We start from the raw sequence: 24,145 nt of genomic DNA on the forward strand, positions 1-24,145 counted from the left end.
TTTATTTGTTTATTACTTGTACATTGTTGTTCTTATTTTCAAGCCATATACAGTAATCCCTCGCTACTTCATGGTTCATCTTTCACGGATTCGCTATTTCACTGGTTTTCAAAGGGGGCTTAAATCCATTAAAAATTTTAAATGCTTTAAAAATTCATAAAATTCTTCTACAGTACTACTGTACTCTATTAAAGAAACTGGTAGGATGTCACATGTAGTTCCAGCTGAGAAACATTATAGAATGGCTGTTTAATGCAAAGGGTGGGTTTTAAAAGTCCAAATACTCGTTTAATACATTAAAAAAAAATCTTTCCTCTACTTCACAGAAATTCATTTTTCACGGGTGGTCTTGGAACGCACCCCCAGCGAAAAACGAGGGATCACTGTACACATTTTCCCCACACGATATAAAATTATTTTCTATGATCATTCTGCATGCAGTTTCATAGTAAGCCTCCTCATTTCTGCCCAATCTAACATTTTCTTTATTACCATCGTCTCTGTTAGGGGGTTTTCATCCTTCCAGGTTTGCACGAGTGCTAATCTGTTGCCGTTAATATATGTACAGTATAATAAAATAATAATTCATTTTTGTGTCTTTCCCTTTCTCTAAAAGATAAGTTCTTGGCTTTAGTTCTAGTTCATATTCTTTTTTTCTTTTTTTAAATTTTTTTTTATTAATTTACAAAGAGTTACATACAAAAGGAGGAAGATGCATCTTAGTTGGCAACATTATGATAACATATACTCGCGGGCATGATATGATTATTCTATTCAGTTATATTTTGTCTAATCAATATACAAATCAAAATCATCACCTATTATGGCTAAAATACTATATCTCTATAGTTCGTTATCCTTTAAATCTTCTGGGTCTTCCTCCCATCCCCTTCCCCCCACTGAACTATGATAGTTCTAAAAAGGTTTAGATTGTTAATTGGGCGGCATATGGTTGCCGCGGTTTTGTTGTTATTTTATTTTTATCAATACATTTCTAAATTACACTTGAGAAGAGATCGTATTGGATTGATCAAAATACAGGTATTCATAATAATCCGATATAATCATTCAGAGTTCTATGTTTTGTATAACCATTTCTACGCTATCCATTAATATATTTTAATCTACATTTTATATTATTTCCTTGTTTTTCTTTCCTTTCTCCATTTGTTTTTTATTTTTAACCCAGTCGTAAAATTTTTCCCAATTCTTATAGAATCTCGAATCTTCTTTATTTTTAAGTTTTTGGGTGAGCCTGTCCATTTCTCCACAATCATAATTTTTTTTAATAATTTCTCTTTCATTTGGTGTATTGTCTCTTTTCCAATTTTGTGCTATTGTGATTCTTGTAGCTGTAATTATATGTTGTATTAGGTATGTGTCTTCTTTTTTATTTTTCGAATCCATTATGCTCAGGAGGAATATTTCTGATGTAAGTTTTAATGAGAGTGCTGTGATTTGTTGTATCCATATTTGAATTTTTTTCCATAGTTTTTTTATGGGAGGGCATGTCCACCATGGATGAAAAAAGGTTCATATTCTATCATTTCCCTTATCCAATTACTAATCATGTTCCAGAAATTCCCAATTACTGGGCATGGCCACCATAGGTGGTAGTATGTTCCATGTTCAATTTTTACATTTCCAACATTTTGGATCTATATTGTAGGAGCCTCCCAAAAATTCAAGGGTACAAATTTCAGACACACACACGTTTGAAAATTCAAAACAATGTTCTTTATCACAAAATTCAACTAAGCACTCTTTTTGTATTGCAAAGAGCACTCGTCCCAAAACAACCGGGTAGTCTGTACAAGTTCCCTTAACAGTCATTAAGTACTTAGCTAGCAGCTGTGAAGAAACTTCACACCCCTTCTTCTTCCAACGAAGTGAGACACACACACACACACACACACACGTTGCTCTGCTTTGGTTTCAAAGGTGTGAAAAATCAACAAACAAAGTCCAGAAAACAGCAACACACGATTCCTGAAGAACTGCGATCAGATATTCTTTCACAATGGCCAAACCCACACGCTGCTATTTATAGCAGCAGCCCTAATTACTGGAGCCCCACCCAACCACAGGTGGCCTCATTTTCTCTTGTAATAATACTTTAGTTGTTGTCTCCTATGCATCACTCTACGCATGCGTGGATGTGTCATTAATTCTTGTTCAGAATCCAAAGATGATACAGATGATTGATCTCCTCCTGGGCTGTCTGCCAAACTCCCCTCTTCCTTGTCACTCATGCTGCCTTGGTCAGAGGAGACTTCATTGGCAGATTCCATCGGGAGCAAAACAGGCCTGCGGCATGTGGATGTCTCCCCCATATCCACCTGCACATTCCTTGGGGCAGGAGCTGGGCCAGAGCTAACCACAACATATATTAGGGGTAGATTTTAGCTAATCTCGCCGGGGCATATGAGTGGCTCCTTTTCTGTCCTCTCCTAGGTCAGTTCAGATATTTGCTTGGGAATACATCCTTCGTGAACAGAAGCTACCTGTTGATTTTTAAAAATTTTTAAAAATTCTCCCGAAAAGGGAATTTTCCCAGTTGCACGCTGCTCTGAGCCCGGAAGAGAAGGCGGCTGGGAGGCTGTGTGGGTTCTCGTTGTTTTCAGCAGGTGCCACAATAACCATGAACTCCACTTTGTTCAGTGTGACTTACTCCTAGGTAAGTGGGTAGAGCAACCTTCCCCAGCCAATCGTTTGCAGCTCAGAATAAGTAAAACCAGTAAACAACGACATGAATCATAATACCAAATTGAAACAATAAAATGTAAACATCGATCGACACAAATTTTGAACTACAAAGAAACTGAATGAACAAACTCATAAATCACTGATAAATGATGGCATTAGCAACTACGTCAAATACATATGGATAAAACTTCAGGAAAATCTATACCACCTGTATGCTTAAACCTCAGGACGCAAAACATAGAAGCCCCAGCTCTAACGCTGACCCCCCATACTCTTCTTACTACTCTTTTCTTACTCTATTTTTCTATTCGTCCTCCTCTTGTATTTCTTTCCCTTCTTTTTAAATCCTTTTCCCCTTCTTTCCCTCTCCTTCCCCAATCACGCATGCTACATAAGTAAACTATAATTGCTAGAATGTACATTATATATATTCCCTTTACTTTTCTGTACCCTGTTTTTAATGTATATAACCAATAAACATATTTTTACAACAAGGATAAGTAAAATAATAAATATTAACATTGAAATTCCATTGGGGCCCAGATCTGAGAGCTTGGGGGGGGGGCTGAAATGTTTATTTCTAAGGGGGGAAGGCGTAACAGAAAATAATTGAGAAGCACTGGCATTAGAAGGAACCAGCAATGGAATTAAACCAGAAAGAGGATTCAAGACTATTTTGAAACTTGGAGAATTTCTTTTATAAATGTCTGGATAGGAAAAATTTTAAAAAGATATATAAATACAGTGGTATCTCTACTTACGAACTTAATTCATTCTGTGACCAGGTTCTTAAGTAGAAAAGTTTGTAAGACGCTTCTACTTACGAACTTTTCTAGATAAGAACTGGGTGTTCAAGAACCATTTTTCCATAGGAATCAATGTAAAAGCAAATAATGTGTGCGATTGGGGAAACCACAGGAGGGTGGAGGCCCTGTTTCCTCCCAGGAGATTCCTAGAGAGGCCCCACGGAGGCTTCTCCCCACCTTTTGCGGCCTGTTTCCTCCCAGGAGATTCCTAGAGAGGCCTCACTGAGGCTTCTCCCTGCCTTTTCCGGTCCTGTTTCCTCCCAGGAGATTCCTAAAGAGGCCCCACGGAGGCTTCTCCCCGCCTTTTCCGGTCGTGTTTCCTCCCAGGAGATTCCTAGAGAGGCCCCACAGAGGCTTCTCCCCGCCTTTTGCGGCCTGTTTCCTCCCAGGAGATTCCTAGAGAGGCCCCACGGGTAAGTGGAAAATGGTTCTTGAACACCCAGTTCTTATCTAGAAAAGTTCGTAAGTAGAAGCGTTTGTAGGTAGAGGTACCACTGTATTTGCATATGTGTTTGTTTGTCTTGTCTGTTTCTGTACTTCAGTGTTTTTTTAAACTATTTTTTAAAAAATAGAAGGAACTTTCAATTTAATGACGAATTCCCGGCTGACAATTCTGAGCCAAGGGCCAGGCGAGCTTCCGTGGGCAGAGATGCCTCAGATAAAAGGCCAAATGGATCCGGGTAGGGAAAAAACTCCCTTGGAAAACTTACGGATTCAACTGCCACAAGGACTTTTATGTGGGGAGGTTTTCTTAGTTTTCCAGATCACGTGGATATGCCTCCCTCAGCTAGCAGGTGGTTGTACTCCCACCACCTGGCAGACCGAAGCATCCCCGAAGGGAGGCTGTACACCCACGCCCTAGGCTCCTGTTGCGAATTCAAATCCTTCCTCCTCCTCTCCACATTCACATGGCTTTCAGGTTTGGAAAGGGGTAGATAAGATGGAAAGGGCCCACCTACAAAGAAAGCCCTTGGTTTAAAGCGGTGCTTCTTAATTATTTTCTGTTAGGCCCCCTCCTAGGAAGAAATAAACATTTTGCCCCCCCCCCCCCCCAAACACTCCGATCTGGGCCCCAATGGAATTTTAGTGTGAATACAGTGGCACCTCTACTTACGAACTTAATTCGTTCCATGACCAGGTTCTTAAGTAGAAACGTTTGTAAGAAGAGCAATTTTTCCCATACGAATCAAATGTAAAAGCAAATAATGCGTGCGATTGGGGAAACCACAGGGAGGGTAGAGGCCCTGTTTCCTCCCAGGAGATTCCTAGAGATGCCCCATGGAGGCTTCTTCCCACCTTTTCCTGCCCAGTTTCCTCCCAGGAGATTCCTAGAGAGGCCCCACAGAGGCTTCTCCCCGGCTTTTCCTGCCCTGTTTCCTCCCAGGAGATTCCTAGATAGGCCCATGGAGGCTTCTTCCCACCTTTTGCTGCCCAGTTTCCTCCCAGGAGATTCCTACAGAGGCCAACGTGGAGGCTTCTCCCTGCCTTTTCCGGCTACAGTTTCAGAGGCTCACGTTTGTAAGTTGAAAATGGTTCTTAAGAAGAGGCAAAAAAATCTTGAACACCCGGTTCTGATCTAGAAAAATCCGTAAGTAGAGGTGTTCTTAGGTAGAGGTCCCACTGTATTTATTATTTTACTCATTATAAGCTGCAAGCTAACTATTGGCTGGGGAAGGTTGCCGCTGTTAACCTTGATTAGTTAATCCGGTGGCGTGCATCTGGTTTTGGGAGGGCTTGGCGCTGGGACAGAACAGCTCTTCTAAGCACTTACCTGGGAGTGAGTCAGTTAGGGGAGCTTATTTTCAGTTAGGCAGGCCTAGGCTACGGTGGTTAGGGCCCTCTTTTGAACACGGGGGCAGGAAAGCTTTATCAAACCGCTGGGTTCACCGGCCTGGCTCATAAGCGCCGCCTCTGCCGGGCACTCAATTCAATTCAATTCAATTTATTAGATTTGTATGCCACCCCTCTCCGAAGACTTGGGGCGGCTCACAACAGTAATAAAAACAGTATAACAATGGAACAGATCTAATAATAAAATATATAAAAACCTCAACAATTAAAAACCATACAGCACATACACATCAAACATGAAATATAATAAGCCTGGGGGAGATGTCTTAGTTCTTAGTCTTAAGTAACTTGCGAAAGACAAGGAGGGTGGGGGCCGTTCTAATCTCCGGGGGAAGTCGATTCCAGAGGGCCGGGGCCGCCACAGAGAAGGCTCTTCCCCTGGGGCCCGCCAAACGACATTGTTTAGTCGACGGGACCCGGAGAAGGCCAACTATGTGGGACCTTATCGGCCACTGGGATTCGTGCGGTAGAAGGCGGTTCCAGAGGTATTCTGGTCCAGTGCCATGTAGGCTTTGGTGTGGAAGGAGGCTTTATGGTCCCGTTTGAAGCTTTTGCCCAGCTGCAGAGGATGCTCCCCCTTGTCCAGCAGCAGGTTCACCACGCCATTTGTGGCTACCGCGGAGAACGAGGAGAATCCAAGCAGCCACCCTGCCTGGCCGCCTTCTCTTCTGGGCTTAGAGCAACATGCAACTGGGAAAACACTCCCCATGTGGGGGAATCGATTAAGAGGGACCACACATGTTCCCAGGGGTCACATGCCCCCCCCCGACATTGCTCTGCGACCCCTCAGGGGGGGGCGCTCCACTATTTTTGGGGAGGTATAAGATTTTTTTTATTTTCTCCACCATAAAGTAAAACAATATATAGTTATAAACACAACAACAGTGCTTAAAATCAATCATATATAAACTTTTCTTATTACAGTGATCCCTCGAGTATCGCGAGGGTTACGTTCCAAGACCCCTCGCGATACTCGATTTTTCGCGATATAGTGGTGCGGAAGTAAAAACACCATCTGCACATGCGCGTCACTTTTCCATGGTGTTTTTACTTCCGCTACATACAGCTCGCCGCCCGCCCGCCGCTTGTCTGCTGCCTGCCTGCCCGCCGCTTGTCTGCCCGCCGCTTGTCCGCCGCCTGCCTGCCCGCCGCTTGTCCGCCGCCTGCCCGCCCGCCGCTTGTCCGCCCGCCGCTTGTCCGCCCACCGCTTGTCTGCCCACCGCTTGTCCGCCGCCTGCCCGCCCGCCGCCTGCCCGCCCGCCGCTTGTCCGCTGCCTGCCCGCCCGCCGCTTGTCCGCCCGCCGCTTGTCCGCTGCCTGCCCGCCCACCGCTTGTCCGCCCGCCGCTTGTCCGCCACCTGCCTGCCCGCCGCTTGTCCGCCCGCCGCTTGTCCGCCGCCCACCCGCCGCTACCGCCCCTCTCACCGCCGAATCCTCCTGCAGCAGCGCTGGCGGCCACCGTTCCCCGTAAGCACCCACCCGCCCGCCACTCGCCCGCCCGCTCACTCGCCGCTACCGCCCCTCTCACCGCCGAGTCCTCCTGCAGCAGCACTGGCGGCCACCGTTCCCCGTAAGCAGCCACTCGCCCGCCCCGCCCGCTCACTCGCCGCTACCACCCCTCTCATCGCCGACTCCAGCGCTGGCGGCCACCGTCCCCCGTAGGCACCCGCCCCCCCCGCCCGCCCCCCCCAAAGAGATGAGAGAGGGAGGAAGAGAGTGTGAGAGAGGAAGAAAGAGAGAGAGAAGAGTGGAAGGAAGAGAGAGAGAAATGATAGAAAAAAAGACGTCATCAGGTGAGAAAAACCATGGTACAGTATAGCAAAAAAACAGGGAGTATTTTTAATTTATTATTTTTTGAAAAATCGCGATATAGCGTTTCGCGAAGATCGAGATCGCGAAAATCGAGGGATCACTGTACTCCCTCAATGGAGGCTCTTATCTTTCCTCGTCTAAAATTTTCTATTAATTTTATACAACATTATCAATGCTTAAAAATCTAAATAAAAATTCTTCCTTTCCGTCTTACTATAAAAAGTGACATCAATGCAAAGAATAATAAAATTTCTTTTATCTAAATTTTAATCTTGTATCATACAGTTAATTAAAAATTCTCTCTATATATATATCTTTAGTAAAAGAAACTATTCATAATATATCACCTGCTTCATAAAATAAAGTTCTATATTTGAGAAGCACGGGTTTAAAGTAGGAGCTGACTTGGCCCTCTCACTCAAAAGTTGCAGTTCTGTTTTTTCAGGTTGCAGAAAGGAAATTCTTCTCCCCGCAGGTAGAAAGCCAGCTCAACTCAACTCGCATCCTTCTTCCTGACAAACTAGCTTCCACTGGGCAGAGATCGAATCCTCTTCCATGGAATCCCCTCCAACAACTTGGAAGGGCCTCAATCTACAGCTCTGTCCTTCAAGAGCCACATGACTCCTGTGTGGTCTGTCTGTCTGTCTTGTGGCCCTGGCCATTCCCTGCCTAGCTCCTCCCACTGCAAGCCCCAGTCTTACTTTTGGGGACCACCCCAGTCTCCGCCTTTTGGAAGCCACTCTTTGAGAGACAGGTTTCTAGTCCTTAGGCTTTTGGTAAGGGAAGTTTGGCAAACCCTCTTGACAGGATTGGAGGAAGTGTGAGATTTCTTGAGTCTTGAGCTTCAGCCAAAGATAAGAGTGCATGGCTTTCAGGACCATGGAGAGCTCTTGGCCTTCCCTGCCAGTGGTGTCTCTTTTCATCTCACACTATACAGTAATTCAATCCTTAAAAAACTCCCATTTCTTAGATGCAAATGCGAAGGAAGGTTTCTTTTCCCTGGGAGATTCTCCCCTTTTTTCTTTTTTGGTCCATTTCTAGCAATATAATAGCATTAAGACTAATACAGTGCTATCTCTACCTAAGAATGCCTCTACTTACAAACTTTTCTAGATAAGAACCGGGTGTTCAAGATTTTTTTTGCCTCTTCTCAAGAACCATTTTCCACTTACAAACCTGAGCCTCTGAAACTCCTGGCCCATCTCGTCTGCCCTTATACTATTTCCTGTATTTTATCTTAGGATGGATATATGTTTATCCCAGGCATGTTTAAATTCAGTTACTGTGGATTTACCAACCACGTCTGCTGGATGTTTGTTCCAAGCATCTACTACTCTTTCAGTAAAATAATATTTTCTCATGTTGCTTTTGATCATTCCCCCAACTAACTTCAGATTGTGTCCCCTTGTTCTTGTGTTCACTTTCCTATTAAAAACACTTCCCTCCTGAACCTTATTTAACCCTTTAACATATTTAAATGTTTCGATCATGTCCCCCCTTTTCCTTCTGTCCTCCAGACTATACAGATTGAGTTCATTAAGTCTTTCCTGATATGTTTTATGCTTAAAACCTTCCACCATTCTTGTAGCCCGTCTTTGGACCCGTTCAATTTTGTTAATATCTCCGGAACTGAATACAGTATTCCAAATGTGGTCTCACCAGCGCTCTATATAGTGGGATCACAATCTTCCTCTTCCTGCTTGTTATACCTCTAGCTATGCAGCCAAGCATCCTACTTGCTTTCCCTACCGCCCAACCACACTGTTCACCCATTTTGAGACTGTCAGAAATCACTACCCCTAAATCCTTCTGAAGTTTTTGCTAATACAGAACTGCCAATACAATACTCAGATTGAAGATTCCTTTTCCCCAAGTGCATTATTTTACATTTGGAAACATTAAACTGCAGTTTCCATTGCTTTGACCATTTATCTAGTAAAGCTAAATCACTTACCATATTACAGACGCCTCCAGGAATATCAACCCTATTGTACAACTCTATAGTCATCGGCAAATAGGCAAACCTTCCCTACCAGACCTTCCCCTATGTCACTCACAAACATATTAAAAAGAATAGGACCCAGAACAGACCCTTGTGGCACACCGCTTGTAACCTGTCTCTGCTCAGAATACTCGCCATTAACAATAACTCTCTGATGTCTACGCTTCAGCCAGCTGCAAATCCACTGAACTAGCCAGGGATTAAGTCCATTCTTCACTAATTTATCTATCAGCTCTTTATGTGGAACCGTATCAAAGGCTTTGCTGAAGTCCAGATAGGCAATATCCATGGCACCCCCTTCATCCAACACCTTTGTGACATAGTCAACGAAATCAATGAGATTAGTCTGAGATGATTTGCCAATGAGCACCACCTCTATAGTCAAGATCACCACCTCTATAGTCGACTACATTTAACAGAGTGAAATCTGCAGGGATTCCTTTGCCTACTTCTACCCTATTATATCTGCTCATGTCCGGCACAAGGAACCAGACATGAGGAGAAGAGCTCATCAGAACGGCATTTTTATGGCTGCTCGCCTACAGACATGGATCTTGCCAAACTACATGGCATGGGACCAGATTACTTCTGCTGCAGGAATCCCAGCAATTGGTCCCACAGAGTCGGCCTTCTCCAGGTCCCCGTCAACTAGACCAGTGATTTTCAACCTTTTTTGAGCTGCGGCACATTTTTTACATATACAAAATCATGGGGCACATTGAGCAGGGGGGAGTGGGGGGGGGGGGCTAAAAAAGTTTGGACAAAAAAATTCTCTCTCTCTCTCTCTCTTCCTCCCTTTCGCTCTATTTCTCTCCCTCTTTCTCTCTCTCCCTCCCTTCCTCTCTCTCTCCATCCCTCTTTCTTTCTCTCTTCCTTCCTTCCTTCCTCTCTTTTTTGCTCTATTTCTATTTCTCCCTCCTTCCCTGCCTTTCTTTCTCTCCCTCTCTCTCTGTCTTTCTTTCTCTCTCTTTCTCTTTCTCTCTCTCTTGTTTTCTTTCTCTCTCTTGCTGAGCTTCGCGGCACACCTGACCATGTCTCGCGGCACACTAGTGTGCCACGGCACACTGGTTGAAAAACACTGAACTAGACAATGTCACTTGGCAGGACCTAGGGGAAGAGCCTTCTCTGTGGGGGCTCCGGCCCTTTGGAATCAGCTCCTATGATCTGATCAGCTATCAGCTATGATCAGCTATCCTATGGCATCCTATGACATAGAAGTCAAATAAACAAACCAACCAACCTGGGTCCTTGTTTTACCAACCTCGGAAGGGAAGAAGGATCAGTCAGCTTTGAGCCTGGGGAGATTCAGACCGCCAAACTACTGTAACGCTCTCTACACGGGGCTACCTTTGAAAAGTGTTCGGAAACTTCAGATCGTGCAGAATGCAGCTGCGAGAGCAATCATGGGCTTCCCAAGGCATGCCCATGTTACACCAACACTCCACAATCTGCATTGGTTGCCGATCAATTTCTGGTCACAATTCAAAGTGTTGGTTATGACCTAGAAAGCCCTTTATGGCATTGGAGCAGAATATCTCCGGGACCGCCTTCTGCCGCACGAATCCCAGTGACCGGTTAGGTCCCACAGAGTTGGCCTTCTCCGGGTCCCGGCGACTAAACAATGTCATTTGGCGGGACCCAGGAGAAGAGCCTTCTCTGTGGCGGCCCCGACCCTCTGGAACCAGCTCCCCCCAGATATCAGAGTTGCCCCCACCCTCCTTGCCTTTCGCAAGCTCCTTAAAACCCACCTCTGTCGTCAGGCATGGGGGAATTCAAATTTTTTCCCTTCCCCCTAGGCTTATAGAATTTATACATGGTGTGCTTGTTTGTATGATTGGTCTCTTAAATTGGGGGGGGGGGGGTTTAGATTATTTTTTTAATATTAGATTTGTTACATTTTTTTCTTTATTGTTGTTAGCCGCCCCGAGTCTTCGGAGAGGGGCGGCATTCAAATCAAATCAAATCAAATCAAATCAAATGAAATGAAATCAAATCAAATCAAATCAAATCAAATCAACAAACAAACAAACAAACAAACCGCAGGCAGGCAGAAGTAGCCCGCAGTACCGCACTCTAACCACTGCGCCACCTCGGCTCATTTAAAGTAGCAACCATCGGGGGGGGGGGGGGGGGAAATATTAATGGGGAAAGGAGAGAAAGGTGCCAAAATTGCGACTGAAAGTCTGGGCAGCCTCACCTGTCATTGTTGTGCTCGGAAAGGAAGCCCTGGGCAGCCCTCACCTCCACCCAGTCCAGTGTCTTGATGGGGCTTCTCACTGAGATGTCTGAGCTGGTGGACTGGAAAGTGGAGAAGTTGTGGGTGCCCATCAGAAAATCGGCTGCTTCCCGCATGGCGGCCAGGTTCAGGTGGCTAGACCATAAGAAGAAGACAAAGAATGTGCCATCAAGCCATTTTTTGATTCCTAGCAACCATTAAGACAGTGGTTCTCAACCTGGAGGTCGGGAGCCTTTTGGGGGTCGAACGACCGTTTCACAGGGGTCGCTTAAGACCGTGGGAAAAGACAAATTTCCCAGGGTGTTAGGAACTAAAGCTTCTATTCTGGCACCTTGGAACATATTTTTACAATCCGACCAATCAGGCGTCCCTCTGACCCTCCTGCCAATCAGCTTCAAGCTCTGTTCGGAAAATTGGCGCTCGACTTATGGTTGGGGGTCACCACAGCATGAGGAACTGTATTAAGGGGCTGCGGCATTAGAAAGGTTGAGAACCACTGCTATATAGAGAGACAAACTGAAGATTTCAAAGAAGGAAAATGCGTTGCAAAAAAAGATTTTCAGTGGGTTTATTCCAGCATCTCTGCAAAGCAGACCTAAAAGGTCCTCCACTAATATTGATTTTCTTTTGGGGAAAACTCACCTGGCTCTTTGAAATAGTCTGGAGGCTGCAAAGTGAACAGCGAAAAAGCTACCGTATTTTTCAGAGTATAAGACACATCTTAGTTTTGGGTGAGGAAAATAGGAGGAAAAAAATCTACCTACCAGGTATTCATCTGGCTAGCGTCTTTAGTGTGGTCAGTTTCAGTACATTATTTTATCTCCTGGTTAGGGCTGGAAAAAACCTTATTTGTAGTGAGCAGCAAGGAAAAAAGCCTGCAAAAACTTAGAACTGAAAAAAAAAAATTTTGGAGGGAGTAGCAATGAAAACAAGCCTGCAAAGACTTGGGGCTGAAAAAAATCTTTGGAGGGAGTAGCAATGAAAAATGCCTGCAAAGACTTAGGGCTGAAAAAAAATCTTTGCGGGGGGGGGGCAATGAAAACAAGCCTGCAAAGACTTAGTGCTGGAAAAAAAATATTTGGAAGGAGTAGCAATGAAAACAAGTCTGAAAAGACTTAGGGCTGGGGAAAAAACTTCGCAGGGAGTAGCAATGAAAAAATCCTGCAAACCAGGAAGCTTATTAGCACCTCATGAGGGCTGGGAAAAACTTTTTTGGAGGGAGTAGCAATGAAAACAAGCCTGCAAGCCTTTCCCAAGAAGACTGTTAGCAGCCCGTTAGGGCTGGGGGGAAAAAGCTTCCACCCACCCACCCCCCAAAACCAGCTACGTTTCGAATATAAGACGCACTCAAACTTTCAGCCTTGTAGGGGAGGAAAGGAGCCTCTTATACCCTGAAAAATATGATAATATTCCCCAGGATAGGACACCATTTCTGTCTATGTTATAATAGCTGAATGCCCCCACCGCCTATTTGGAAAAAAGCACTTTATAGAAACGAATTCTGAATGGTGGCTGTTTAGAAATTTGGTCTATTTTTCACCTGGTTTTTCTAATTGATTTGATTTGATTTGATTTTACTGGATTTGTATGCCGCCCCTCTCTGTAGACTCGGGGCGGCTAACAACAGTAGTAAACAGCATATGACAATCCAATATAAACAGTTAAAAACGCCTATTGTAAAACCAAACATACATACAGACATACCATGCATAAAATTGTAAAGGCCTAGGGGGAAAGAGTATCTCAATTCCCCCATGCCTGGCGGCAGAGGTGGGTTTTAAGAAGCTTACGAAAGGCAAGGAGGGTGGGAGCAATTCTAATCTCTGGGGGGAGTTGGTTCCAGAGGCTCGGGGCCACCACAGAGAAGGCTCTTCCCCTGGGTCCTGCCAAGCGACATTGTTTAGTTGACGGGACCCGGAGAAGACCCACTCTGTGGGACCTAACTGGTCGCTGGGATTCGTGCAACAGAAGGCGGTTCCTGAGATAGTCTGGTCTATTGCCATGAAGGGCTTTATAATGCCGACTGAAATACGAGCACCTTCATTCCACAGCAGGATCAACTAGGGCAGTGATGGCGAACCTATGGCACAAATGCCACAGGTGACATGTGGAGCCATATCTGCTGGCACACGAGCCATTGCCCTAGCTCAGCTCCAACGTGCATGTGTGTGCTGGCCAGCTGATTTTTGGCTCTCACAGAGGCTCTGGTAGGGCATTTTTGGTTCCAGAGAGCCTCCGTTTTGACCCTCTCCCGGCTCCAGGGAAGCCTTTGGAGCCTAGGGAGGGCAAAACATTAGCCTACTGGGCCCACCTGAAGTTGGGAAAGAGGCTGTTTCCAGCCTCCAGAGGGCCTCCAGGGGGCAGGGGAAGCTGTTTTCGTCCTCTCCAGGCATTGAATTATGGGCGTGGGCACTCACGCATGTGGGATAGGGCACACACACACTTTTTCAGCACCCAAGGAAAAAAAGGTTCGCCACCACTGGTGGGTTTTTTTTTAAAGCCACCCAGAGTAGGATTACTCTTGGGTGGGAGACCCCCCGAGAAAGCTGTCCTGATGGAGTCTACGGAGAGGGGCGGCATACAAATCTAATAAATAATAATAACAAATTATAAAAGCAGAAACCTGCAAGAAAGCAACTGCGAGGGCAATGTACTTCCAACTCTACCAAGAAAGTTGTAGCCCTGTCTACTAAGGCAGCGTTTCCCAACCGCTGTGCCGCGGCACAGTAGTGTGCCGCGAGACAAGGTCAGGTGTGCCGCAAAGTTCCGCTTCCAAACCGGAAGTTGAGTGTCCCGGCTTGCTTCTTCACACCTTCATTTTCGCGCCTTTCTTCTTCGTGCCTTCCTTCTTTGCAGCAGGTGAGCTTGGGACTCGGCGGGATGGCAATAGTAGCGGCTGAGGCTTTCACTTGTAGCATCGGGAGTGGTAATAGAGGCGACGGCGGGAATAGGGGGGGGGCTCCTGCAAGTGGAAGCCTCAGCCCTGGAGCCCCCTCGCCCGTGGGAGTGCTAATGGCGGCGGCGACGGCGGCGGGAATAGGGGGGGGGGCTCCTGCAAGTGGAAGCCTCAGCCCTGGAGCCCCCTTGCGCCCATGGCTTTTCGTCGATGTCTCTGCCTGCCCGATCCGGAGTGCAAATAGCGGGGGCGGCGGGAATAGCGGGGGGGGGCTCCTGCCCGCCGCCGCTATTAGCACTCCCGCGGATCGGGCAGGCAGAGACATCGACGAGAAGCCATGGGTGCGAGGGGGCTCCAGGGCTGAGGCTTCCACTTGCAGGAGCCCCCCCCCACCCGATCCTTCCTTCTCTGGAGCCCCCTCGCGCCCATGGCTTCTCGTCGATGTCTCTGCCTGCCCGATCCGTGGAAGTGCTAATAGCAACAGAGAGAGAGAGAGTGAGAAAGAACAAGAGAGAGAAAGCATGACAGAGAGAGAAAGAACAAGAGAAAGAAAATAAGAGAGAATAAGAGAGAGAGAGACTAAGAGAGAGAGAAAGAAAAGAGAGAGAGAGAGAAAATAAGAGAATGAGAGAGAGCAACAGAGAGAGAGAAAGAAAAGAGAGAGAGAGAAAATAAGAGAATGAGAGAGAGCAACAGAGAGAGAGAAAGAACAAGAAAAAGCACGAGAGAAGAAAAGCAAGAGAGAAAAAGAGAGATAGCAAGAGATACTGAAAGAAAGCAAGAAAGAGAGAGAGAGAAAAAAAAGAAAGCAAGAGAGACAGATAGGAAGAGGAAAGGAGAGAGAGAGAGAAATGAGAACAAAAAGGGGAGGAGAAATGAGAAAATGATTGAGGCAGAGAATGAGAGGAGAAACAAAAGAGAGAGAGAGGTGATTCTTGAAGCATATGGTAAAAAGCACCCAAATAATAAGAAAACCCCCCCAGCCCTCACCTGTTTTTGAAAAGAATAAAAGAGAATAAAACCCCAGCCCTCACCTGGTTTTGGAAATGGTTTGAGTACACACAGACATATAAGGGGCGGGGGGAGAGACAGAAATGAGACAGTAGTATAAATTTGAGGAGGGATGATTGATGATTGACTGTATTTATAAGGGGATGTTACATGGGATTGTATGTTCTATGTATAAATACATGTAGAAATACTGTAAATCTGAAGGTCAGCAGTTAAAATCTCATCCCCAGCTCCAGGTTGACTCAGCCTTCCATCCTTCCGAGGTGGGTAAAATGAGGACCCAGATTGTGGGGTCAATATGCTGGCTCTGTTAAAAAATGCTATTGCTAACATGTTGTAAGCCGCCCTGAGTCTAAGGAGAAGGGGGCATAAAAATTGAATAAATAAATAAATAAATAAATAATATTTACTGTCTTTTTGTGTCATTTTGGTTGGTGGTGTGCCCCAGGATTTTGTAAATGTAAAAAGTGTGCCGCGGCTCAAAAAAGGTTGAAAATCACTGTACTAAGGCACCAAGAGAGCAGGTCTTGTGGACTGTGGAATCCAATCGGGGTGGGTGACAACACCCTTAACATTTGGACAGGGAGTCACTGCTCACAGTCACTCATGTCCTCATCACCTCGAAACGCTCTCTACATGGGGCTACCTTTGAAAAGTGTTTGGAAACTTCAGACTGTGCAGAATGTGGCCGCGAGAGCAATCATGGGCTTTCCCAGATAAGCCCATATCACACCAACATTCCACGGCTTGCACTGGCTGCCGATCAGTTTCCGGTCACAATTCAAAGTGTTGGTCGTGACCTATAAAGCCCTACATGGCATCGGACCAGAATATCTCCAAGACCGCCTCCTGCCGCACAAATCCCAGCGTCCGATTAGGTCCCACAGAGTTGGCCTTCTCCGGGTCCTGTCGACCAAACAATGTCGGCTGGCGGGACCCAGGGGAAGAGCCTTCTCTGTGGCGGCCCCAGCCCTCTGAAATCAACTCCCTCCAGAGATTCGAATAGCCCCCACCCTCCTCGCCTTCCGTAAAATGCTGAAGACCCACTTTTGTCATGGGGGTAATTACCATCTTTCCCCCCTTTTTTATTATGTTTTTGGCCTTACTGTATGATAGATTAGGTTGAATGTGTATGACTGCATAGTTAGGGGTTTTATTATGTTATTAATGCCTTCTTAAATGGATTTATTTTTTTTATTATTAGATTTGTAATGCATTGTATTACTGTCATGCTGTGAGCCGCCCCGAGTCTTCAGAGAGGGGCGGCATACAAATCTAATAAACTATAACTATAACTATCAGACCAGAATATCTTCGGGACCGTTTTCTGCTGCACAAATCCCAGTGGCCGATTAGGTCCCACAGAGTTGGCCTTCTCCGGGTCCCATCGACTAAACAATGCCGTCTGGCGTGACCCAGGGGAAGAGCCTTCTCTGTGATGGCCCCGGCCCTCTGGAATTAACTCCCCCCAGGGATTAGGATAGCCCCCACTCTCCTTGCCTTTCGAAAGTTTCTGAAGACCCACCTTTGTCGCTAGGCATGGGGAAACTGATATACCCCTAGCTATTATGGTTTATGTATGGTCTGTTAGGTTGTGTGATTGTTTTCTTTTTATAATAAGGGTTTTTAACATTAGATTTGTACATGGTGTATTGTTGTTGTGAGTCCTCAGAGAGGGGCGGCATATCATCATTATTATTACTAACTTGATTAAATTAAGCAGCTATGGAAGACTGTGGGCTCCTCCAACTGTTGAGACCACCATCCTTTCCCTATCAGCCTCGGCTGAAGCTCGGAGAAAACCCGCTGAGCTATCGAGATCTGATGATACCCAGCAAGAAATTCCGTGGCTCTTTCGAGTTACACAGCCAGCAACTCATGGGAAGGAAACACAGATTGCGGGAAATGTGTTCACGCATGCCCTGGCACATTCTTGTCACTGCATAATTTATGGGTGACCTGGTTACGCTGCAGATGTCAGGGTCGCTTTCTCCGAGAGCCGGCTCTGAAGTACCGTATTTTTCGGAGTATAAGGCGCACCTTTCCCACCCACCCCAAAAGAGGCTGAAAATTTGGGTGCATCTTATACTCCGAATGTAGCTTTATCAAAGCTTTTTTTCCCTCTCAGTCCTAACGAGATGCTAACGCTCTTCCAGGCTCTTCCCAGCTTGCATGATGTTTTAATTGCTACTCCCTCCGACAAAGGTTTTTTCAGCCCTAATGAGGTGCTAGTGTTCTTTCTGGCTTGCAGACTTGTTTTCATTGCTACTCCCTCCAAAAAGGGTTTTTTCAGTCCTAATGAGGTGCTAATGATCTTTCCGGCTTGCAGACTTGTTTTCATTGCTACTCCCTCCCAAAAAAGTTTTTTTTCCAGCCCTAATGAAGTGCTAATGATCTTTCCGGCTTGCAGGATGTTTTCATTGCTGCTCTGAAGAAGATTTTTTCCAGCCCTAAGTCTTTGCAGGCTTGTTTTCATTGCTACTCCCTCCGAAGATTTTTTTCAGCCCTAACCAAGGGAAAAAATAATGTGCTGAAACTGACCAGACTAAGGATGATGCTAGCCAGATGAATACCTGGTAGGTAGATTTCCCACCCCCCTATTTTCCTCCCACAAAAATAAGGTGCATCTTATACTCTGAAAGATATAGTATTACTCAACCCAGATTGGTGAAGATCTTGCAGGCCCAGTTGAAGATCAGCAGAACACCGGAAAAGTTAGGGCTCAAAAGTGGGTGTCGGGGGGACGACAAAACAGCCAGATCCACAAAAACCAACTTACCCACGCTTGTTTGCCCAGCAGAGATCCCGTTCAAAGACCGGCAGATCGGAATAAGTTGTGCAGCCTGTGGCCACCCGATACACATATGTCCTGGCCCGGGCCAAGAAACGGGCGTGGAAGTTGCTGGAAACCCTACAAGCGCTCAGAATGCTAAGGGGAAAAAAGGGAAGAGTTAGCGATTTAATTTCTCTGCAGCCCTTCAGTCAATGCGGCTTTTATGTGAAGATGTCTCCTCCTTTTGTCCTCCCAACCACAACCCTGTGTCTATTCTGCCCCCAGTTATGAATGTATCAAAACACATCGTCTGAACGAACTTTAAATTTAATCAATAAACCATGGCTAATCACTGGCTTAGAAGTGAAGGCGCACACACAAATCAAACAGCAACCCTTTCTTGCAAAAAGGCAGCTGCTAATTAATCTTCATTAGCAGCTGGCGTAAGTTCAGGAAAGTCTTAACTCAGAGCAATGCAATTAGTTCTTGTTATCTGTTGTGGTTAGCTCTGGCCCAGCTCCTGCCCCAAGGAATGTGGAGGTGGATGTAGGGGAGACATCCACATGCCACAGGCCTGTTTTGCTCCCAGTAGAATCTGCCGACGAAGCCTCCTCTGACCAAGGAAGCGTGAGTGACAGGGAAGAGGGGAGTTTGGCAGACAGCCCAATAAGAGATCAATCATCTGTATCATCCCTGGATTCTGAACAAGAATTAATGACACATCCACGCATGCGTAGAGTGATGCATAGGAGACAACAACTGAAGGATTATTACAAGAGAAAATGAGGCCACCTGTGGTTGGGTGGGGCTGCTGTAGTGCTACAGATAAAAGTGCAGCCTGGTGTTTTAGCCTCATGGCAGTTTATCTGATTCATTGTTTCATCAAGATCGTGGTTTTTGCTGTTCAGGATTGTGTGTGTGGATTCTCTGGACTTTAGAATTGGACTCAATTTCCCAGTTATTGGGTAAGCAATGGGACTGTATTTAACCTGTGCCTTGGGTGTATCAGAAAATCCCTTTGACATTTAAAAAGGGAGCTGTTTCTGTTTTTCTGTTTATAAAAACTTTTGGGTTTTCCTTTTATTGTGTGGTGTGTGTCTTCCTTGACTAATTACCCTGTAATTACAGGCGGTTGAGACATGCCGGCAGAACATTATCTCACATAGGCTTGGCAAGATGCCCAGGAATCTTCCTCAATAAGCAACCCAAGACAGAAAAACAGAGTAGAGATTTTCACGAGACAATCACAATAAGACACAAGTCTAAACTGTTCTTTCCTGCAGCCTTTCAGCTGCCTCTGTTGTCCTTAAGTAGATTAGGGGAGAGTGCCAATTAGCCCCCAGTCTTACTCCCGAGGAGACCTCCTCTGGAGTAACCATTCCTGTCTCTTGGCAGCCCTGCGTACTCGTCCATCAAGAAGGAGAAGCCTCTTCTTCCTCATTGCTGCTCTGAGGTGCTGGAGGTTCCAAAGGCCCTGGCGGAACCTCTGCCTCTGGCACCGAGTCCTCGCCATCCTCCTTACTGTCCAACTCGCATCACCAAGTCAGTCTCCTCTCAAATGGGATCCGCTATCAGTGTACCGGTAGTGTTGCAAATCACCATAAGAGGGCACCAGAAAGCATGATTCTTTCTCTCTCTGCTCGTTCTGCTGATTCACTGTGACTAATGTAGTAAGATCTCTGTGTGTGATGATTGTTTTAATGTATTTGCAAGCTGTAATGTATGTATATGTAAGCCAAAGACAGGCTTGCAATATTATTATTGTAATTGACGGTGCTATTTCTAAAGTAAACACCATTTTATACACTTTAATGCATCAGTCTTGTATGACTGAATAATTACTCATATCTCCTGGATATCTGCTGGAATCCCACGTTTTTCCTCTGTGCATGTCTTTGACAACTCAAAGGTTCTGCACACTCAGAAGAGAAGGATTTAGGGGTAGTGATTTCTGACAGTCTCAAAATGGGTGAACAGTGCAGTCAGGCGGTAGGGAAAGCAAGTAGGATGCTTGGCTGCATAGCTAGAGGTATAACAAGCAGGAAGGGGGAGATTGTGATCCCCTTATATAGAGCGCTGGTGAGACCACATTTGGAATACTGTGTTCAGTTCTGGAGACCTCACCTACAAAAAGATATTGACAAAATTGAACGGGTCCAAAGACGGGCTACAAGAACGGTGGAAGGTCTTAAGCATAAAACGTATCAGGAAAGACTTAATGAACTCAATCTGTAGAGTCTGGAAGACAGAAGGAAAAGGGGGGACATGATCGAAACATTTAAATATGTTAAAGGGTTAAATAAAGTTCAGGGGGGAAGTGTTTTTAATATGAAAGTGAACACAAGAACAAGGGGACACAATCTGAAGTTAGTTGGGGGAAAGATCAGAAGCAACGTGAGAAAATATTATTTTACCAAAAGAGTAGTAGATCCTTGGAACAAACTTCCAGCAGACGTGGTAGATAAATCCACAGTCACTGAATTTAAACATGCCTGGGATAAACATAGAACCATCCGAAGATAAAATACAGAAAATAGTATAAGGGCAGACTAGATGGACCAGGAGGTCTTTTTCTGCCGTCAATCTTCTATGTTTCTATGTTTCCTTACCAAAGCTTGGGCAGCCGCTTATCCGAAACGGTAGATGTCCTGCTTAAGCAGGTGGTTGGACTAGAGGACCTCCAAGGTCCCTCCCAATTCTGTTATTATTATAGGGCAGGAGGGCCAAATAACATAAGCCTTGATTTCAGGCTTAGGCATGGTCAGAGCAATTATTTTTCACTCCCAGGCTGGCCTTGCGGGGGAATAAGGGAAGCGAAATACAGGAAAGAGCACACTCAATGGGAAACACGCTGGGTCAGCCCTCCAAGTTGGTTGGCCAAACAAAAGACAGATTAGAGGACAAAGCGGCTGAGGAGGGAACAACAAGAGTGGGTGAGTGACCCCAGCCCTGTTCTATTCTCTCCGCGAAGCATGGAGCCCCCCCCCCCCCCGAGGGAGGAGGGAAAGGGTCGATCCCACAGAGGGGGAGAGAGGAGATTTTCAAACGGGCCTTTTGTTTAAAAACAACCTCGCCCCAGAAAAGCGGGGAGTGATGGCAGAGGCACAGATTTTATTTTATTTTTTCTTTAATAAATATTTTTATTGAATATAGATATTAAAATTACGTTGAAAACATTGATTCACACACTACAAACTTATACAAACATGACATAAATACATAGAAAAATACAGAACCAACATACAAGCATAGAATCATAGAAGATTGACGGCAGAAAAAAACCTCATGGTCCATCCAGTCTGCCCTTATACTATTCCCTGTGTTTTATCTTAGGATGGATCTATGTTTATCCCAGGCATGTTTAAATTCGGTTACTGTGGATTTACCAACCATGTCTGCTGGAAGTTTGTTCCAAGGATCTACTACTCTTTCAGTAAAATAATATTTTCTCATGTTGCTTTTGATCTTTTTTCCCTAACTAACCTCAGATTGTGCCCCCTTGTTCTTGTGTTCACTTTCCTATTAAAAACACTTCCCTCCTGGACCTTATTTAACCCTTTCACATATTTAAATGTTTCAATCATGTCCCCTCCCTCTTTTCCTTCTGTCCTCCAGACTATACCATTTTTGTAGCCTGTCTTTTGACTGGTTCAATTTGATCCATATCTTTTTGTAGGTGAGGTCTCCAGAACTGGACACAGTATTCCAAATGGGGTCACACCAGCGCTCTATACAGCGGGATCCCAATCTTTATTTATTTTATTTATTACTTAGATTTGTATGCCGCCCCTCTCCGAAGACTCCCTCTTCCTGCTTGTTATACCTCTAACTATGCAGCATTCTACTCGCTTTACCTACTGCCTGGGTGCACTGTTCACCCATTTTGAGACTGTCAGAAATCACTACCCCTAAATAGAGGTAAAAATAAAAAAAAAGAAAAACAGAAAAACCTTCTAAACCCTTTTTTTAAACGGTAAACTGCACTGTTGTTATATTCTAGTCAGTTAAACTGTATTCCTTTTATAGTTCTTAACTTTCAATCTATTTCATCACTAATATCAATATTTCAATATCTACTATATATACAATATGACTACAAACACTTATTATTATTATTTATTCCTTATATCTCTATCTATAGCCTTGCAGACTTCAGATCTCTCCTATTCCTTACACCCTCTCTAATTTCTTCCTTTCCTTATAAAACATGTTCCAGCATATGTAAAATTCTCTATCTTCTTTGTTATTTAATGTATATGTTAATTTGTCCAATTCCGCACACTTGGCGTTTCATTCTGTTTCCAGATTTTATTTCCATCTGCCTGCGCAAGGGCACCGCTGTGCCTACCATCCCTCTCGCACTGTCCTATTGTCCCTCTTTTATCATTAATTTTTTACTTATGTTTGCACAAACTACTACTATTCTATACAGAGTTGGCCTTCTCTGGGTCCCATCGACAAAACAATGCTGTCTAGCGGGACCCAGGGGAAGAGCCTTCTCTGTGGCGGCCCCAGCCCTCTGGAATCAACTCCCCCCGGAGATTCGAATTGCCCCCACCCTCCCCATCTTCCGCAAGGTGTTAAAGACTCACCTATGCCGCCAGGCATGGGGAGAATAACTCCCCCCTCTTCTGACTACAGTGTTTCCTCGATTTTCACGGGTTCGAACTTCGCGAATAGCCTATACCACGGTTTTTCAAAAAATATTAATTAAAAAATACTTAATGGTTTTTCCCCCTATACCACGGTTTTTCCCACCCGATGACGTCATATGTCATCACCAAACTAATAATTTTTGCAAATAAATAACAAACAAAATAATTATTGTTAATAAATAATTACGTTTATAAATATCAGGATCACTAAGTGTCTTATTCAATGGTGAGTACCAGTAATAATGGTGAGTAAATGGTTGCTAAGGGAATGGGAAATGGTAATTTAAGGGTTTAAAATGTTAAGGGAAGGCTTGTGATACTGTCCATAGCCAAAAATGGTGTATTTACTTCCGCATCTCTACTTCGCGGAAATTCGACTTTCGCGGGCGGTCTCGGAACGCATCCCCAGCGGAAATCGAGAAAACACTGTATAGCGCTTCAGAATGGTAGGACTGTGTTGTATTGATTGTTTTTAATATTAAGGGGTTTTAATTCTATTTTTTATTAATTAGATTTGTATTATTGTTATTGTGGCTGTGGGTCTTGTCTCCCAAGGACAATTCCATCTGTCCGTCCATTACCCTGGGGGGGGGAACTACTGACCCCCTCAGAGAGGGTCCACAACTTGGGCATCCTCCTCGATCCACAGCTGACTTTGGAACATCATCTTTCGGCTGTGGCGAGGAGGGCGTTTGCCCAGGTTCGCCTGGTGCACCAGTTGCGGCCCTATTTGGACAGGGAGTCACTGCTCACAGTCACTCATGCCCTCATCACCTCGAGGTTCGATTACTGCAATGCTCTCTACATGGGGCTACCTTTGAAAAGTGTTCGGAAACTTCAGATCGTGCAGAACGCAGCCGCGAGAGCCATCGTGGGGCTTCCAAGATTCGCCCATGTTTCCTCAACACTCCGTGGCTTGCATTGGCTGCCGATCAGTTTCCGGTCACAATTCAAAGTGTTGGTCATGACCTTTAAAGCCCTGCATGGCATTGGACCAGACAACCTCCGCAACCGCCTGCTACCGCACGAATCCCAGCGGCCGATAAGGTCCCAAAGAGTTAGCCTTCTCCGGGTCCCGTCGACTAAACAATGTCGTTTGGCGGGCCCCAGGGGAAGAGCCTTCTCTGTGGCGGCCCTGGCCCGGAGATTAGAATTGCCCCCACCCCTCCTGTCTTTTGTAAACTACTCAAGACTCATTTATACCGCCAGGCATGGGGGAGTTGAGATATTCCTTCCCCCTAGGCCATTACAAGTTATGCATGGTATGTCTGTGTGTATGTTTGGTTTTATAATAAGGGTTTTTAGTTGTTTTATTATTGGATTGTCACATGCTGTTTTTATCATTGTTGTTAGCCGCCCCGAGGGCGGCATACAAATCCAATAAATTATACAGAGAGG

General features: G+C 45.2%; 1 protein-coding gene across 2 annotated transcripts in view; it reads right to left on the reverse strand.

The window, feature by feature from the left end:
- PUSL1 (pseudouridine synthase like 1) overlaps positions 1–24,145 on the reverse strand; it is a 46,391-nt gene that overhangs the window by 13,829 nt on the left and 8,417 nt on the right. For both annotated transcript variants that reach the window (XM_070759205.1, XM_070759204.1), the window contains exons 4-5: positions 18,099–18,248; positions 11,374–11,547 (exon numbers count right to left, since the gene is read on the reverse strand). In XM_070759205.1, the coding sequence (XP_070615306.1) occupies positions 11,374–11,547; positions 18,099–18,248 (324 nt within the window). The remainder of the gene's footprint in view (positions 1–11,373; positions 11,548–18,098; positions 18,249–24,145) is intronic.

The sequence above is a fragment of the Erythrolamprus reginae genome, chromosome 8 (genome assembly GCF_031021105.1).
Source record: "Erythrolamprus reginae isolate rEryReg1 chromosome 8, rEryReg1.hap1, whole genome shotgun sequence".
Classification (NCBI taxonomy): domain Eukaryota; kingdom Metazoa; phylum Chordata; class Lepidosauria; order Squamata; family Dipsadidae; genus Erythrolamprus; species Erythrolamprus reginae.